Source organism: Vollenhovia emeryi, unplaced genomic scaffold (assembly GCF_000949405.1).
Source record: "Vollenhovia emeryi isolate VEMERY1.0 unplaced genomic scaffold, V.emery_V1.0 DF939132.1, whole genome shotgun sequence".
In the NCBI taxonomy this organism is placed as follows: domain Eukaryota; kingdom Metazoa; phylum Arthropoda; class Insecta; order Hymenoptera; family Formicidae; genus Vollenhovia; species Vollenhovia emeryi.
Window position 1 is genome coordinate 2,544,038 of NW_011967234.1, and position 3,731 is coordinate 2,547,768.

General features: G+C 37.7%; 1 protein-coding gene across 1 annotated transcript in view; it reads left to right on the forward strand.

Annotated features, from left to right (window-relative positions):
- The window catches only part of LOC105568052 (upstream activation factor subunit spp27), a 4,970-nt gene extending 1,772 nt beyond the window's left edge, over window positions 1-3,198 (forward strand). Inside the window, exons 2-5 of the mRNA XM_012023416.1 lie at window positions 446-536; window positions 1,418-1,710; window positions 1,990-2,234; window positions 2,397-3,198. Coding sequence (XP_011878806.1) covers window positions 446-536; window positions 1,418-1,710; window positions 1,990-2,234; window positions 2,397-2,513 — 746 coding nt within the window. The 3' untranslated portion in view covers window positions 2,514-3,198. The remainder of the gene's footprint in view (window positions 1-445; window positions 537-1,417; window positions 1,711-1,989; window positions 2,235-2,396) is intronic.
- Window positions 3,199-3,731: the final 533 nt, after the last annotated feature.

Genomic DNA, 3,731 nt, shown 5'->3' on the forward strand with positions numbered 1-3,731 from the left:
CGGCCATTTGCGTTCGATATTCACTAGATCCCCCCGACGCGGGAAACCAAACTATCCCCGCGTATACGTGTTGTACACACGACGCGTACTAGACGCCGCGATGAATGGCGGGGCGACGCAGCCTCCTGAGACGCGAGCGGGGCCGAATTTACGCGGGTCTTTTGACTGGGGCTCCCCCCTCCTCTTACCTCATCCTTTCCAGATAATAAAGATGAAGCTATGCGATGTTGAGATGAAAAACGTTCTGCGATGAAGAAGATAAATAAAGAATGTTTCTTCGCAGAGTTATATTTTGTAATTGATATCGGCGGATTGAAGCGGGAATAAAAATGCACGAAATGATACCTGACGTTATCCTGTGTTCCATTTTTTGTCTTAAACTATTGTTTCAACATGTCGCAATTGCAACGTGCATTCATATCGTGTTCGTTAATTCTTTTTTTAGCCATCCTCAAGGATGCCGACCTGACTACGATGTCTGCTAAGAAAGTGAGGCAACAGATCGAAGAGAAACTCGATGTTGACCTCATAGAAAGGTAAGCGACGAACGAAAAGACGCGATATATATATACATATATATACATATATATATATATATATATACAGTGATGAAATACGATTATAGAAAAATATTTTTGCTCGCGCATCTTGGCACTTTGTATTTTGATATATGATAAGATACGGCGATCGTATACTGCCGCTCGCGAAAATGGCGACAGTGCTAATTTCGATATCAAGTCGATTCATATTACACAACGCAACGGAATATCTCTCCTCGATATACGAGCGCGTTTACTCGCGCCAAAACTGCGTCGTTTAAAGACCATTTTTAACGGCCGAATCAAGTTGTCTCGTTTCCCGTTTTTTTACCGTATGAATAATTTAACTTTAATGTTTATATTTTAAAAGAAGTTGCCGATGTGTATCAGCCTTAAGTACGAGTCGGTAATATTAAAAATACGAATTCTGGACGTAAAGTATAAAAGTTTGTACAAGATAATCTAATGCTGCATTTTTTAAATTTGCGATGCTAAATGGGAAAACAAATAATTTCTTTGTCAGTCGATTTATCACGTGTGCTCGCGGATTACATTACTGCGACGTAGTTTACCTCTCGGTATAAAAAACGCATTTAATTGTTTTATTAATTGTTGAATCGTACTGATCATGCCGTCCTTGAAATTGAATCAAAAACTTGGAAACGGACATACAATAGGCACTTGTGCACTGTAATTTGTGCAGAAGAGAGTCTCTCGGTGTCCTAGAAAAAAAAACAGGGGATCTCTGAGTGGAACTGCCATTATAGACACAAGTTACCACCTCGTTCCTCCCCTGACATTCTTTCACATCTCGGCTCGCGGATTATTCCTACATTGATCACATATAAAGTAATATCTATTACGTTGATTCTTTATAGGAAAAAGGAGGTGGATGATTTAGTCATGGAATGCCTCCAAGAGAAACAGGATGGAGGAAAGAAAAAGAAGAAGGCCGCTAGTGAAGAGTCCGAGGATGGCGAAGAGGAAGAGGAAGAAGGATCTGAAGAAGAGGAGGAGGAGGAGGAGAAAAAGCCAGCTAAGCGAAATCCTGCTAAAAAGACTCCTAACAAGCGTAAGAAGGGATCCTCCGATGATGAGGAAAGCGCTAGCGATGATGATGCTAGCGACGAGGAATACAGTCCAAAGAAACCTAAAGTTACACCTAAAAAAAGTAAGATATTAATTCCATTAGAAATTAAAGAGGCCGTTTAGGACCGGGCATAGGTGTAAGTAGCCAGTTAAATTAAATTATTTAAGTGAATTAATTTAACTGGCTACTTACACCTATGCCCGGTCCTGAACGGCCTCTTTAATTTCTAATTGATTTTATATCTTAAAGGCCTATGTTAAAATTGTAGTAGAAGATATTAATTCTTTGTACTAGAAGAGTTTTATTCCCCGGCATGATCTTAAAAATCTCACGTGAAATGTGTTAATTTATTTTTTCTAGCTAAGCCCGGAAAGAAAGGAAAGAAGAAGGGAAGCGATAGTGATAGCGACGAGGACTGGGGTAAAAACAAAAAGGCTCCGGGTAGTACAGCAAAGAAGGGAGGTGGTAGCAAAGGCAAGGGAGGGGGTTACACGCGTGCTATCACGTTGTCTCCGGAGCTCGCCGCGGTTGTTGGCGCAGAACAAATGGCTCGACATGAGGTCGTGAAGAAAGTATGGAGTATCATCAAAGAGAGGAATCTTTATGTAAGTATTATTTGTAATCAATTTAATCTTGATGTACTTATTTCCTATATCTTGAAATTTTCTTTTTACTATTTCCTTCGCTATATCTTAGAGGAAAAATTATATATACATATATTACATGCATGTACAAAAATCATGTTGCCAAGTAAATGATTTTTACAGGACCCTAAGAATAAACAGTTTGCGATTTGTGACGAGGAATTAATGAAGGTAATCGGCGTAAAGCGTTTCAGAACTTTTGGTATGATGAAATATCTCAAAAATCACTTTGTAGATTAAATCATTCTTCAATCCCGATCTCCGACAAGTTATATACATATATATAACATATTCCAGGGTGCGCCTCGTGCACCTCTTCATCTTTCTCACACGATACATACATATACATGAAACACAAAAGGTATTTCTTGCGACTTAAGACTTTAGACCATGTTTACACCATTCCGACGTACTCTGCCGCTCATTGTAACCATTTTGTCCCATTGATGACTGCAATATCATATATATTGATCTTGTAGACATTATTATAGATATGACTCCTGACAAATGCGTTGGTAATACAATTATACATATAATCTCTAACGAATAATCGCTAATGTTCTTTGGCTCCACTTGATATTGGGACAATTGTTACCATGGACGTCCAGATGATTTCGAAATGTGAATGACATTACAGTGGCCAATAGTCAATAAGCTGGTTTTAAGTCATCTAATTCAAAATAAATGTTATATCATTTGTATGGTCGTCATTAATAACAATATCTTACTCCTAATGCAGTAACATGGCGCGCGATTATAGCAATGGCATTATTGAATGATAAACTAAAAATGAAATTTACTTTTTTAAGCACTTGTTTTGGTATTTAAGAAGCTCAATTTTATGTTTTGTGACATTTCAACTAACACATTTATTACGTTGGCGATATATAAAAGCTTTGAATATATTTAAAATATTAGAAAAATACTTTTCTTTTATCGATGGTCTTAACTGTCTACCCTTCGGTACGAAAATCTTTAAAGTTAATGTCAGGCTATGCACAATTTGCGATTTTTAAATTTGCCATTTGCCAGTCACGTGAGATCGATTAGCGATGCAGATGGGAGGATTCACCAAGTGCATGTATATTGTTTACCGTTCACGTCAATTTGGTAACGGAACCATTTCCCTACAAAGTCAAAGGGCGCAAATCACTGCGAATCAATGAATTCGTAGGTTTATGTGTAGAGCTACACTATATGGCAAACCACAGATCGTTGAATTCACAAGCAGTATGGATGGTTTATACTGGCGAATGATAAATTTCTGCAAATACTACAAATTGTACGTAATCTGGCGCTAGTTTTACAGTATTTTTGTATTATTCCTCTACCTTTTTTATATTGAAAATATTTCTTCCGGAACATGGATGTAACAGAATGATTGACTTCGCCTCCAAGGCGAAAGGAACAATATGCGGACGTTCAAAAGAAAAAAAAGAAAAAACAAAGAGAGAAGCT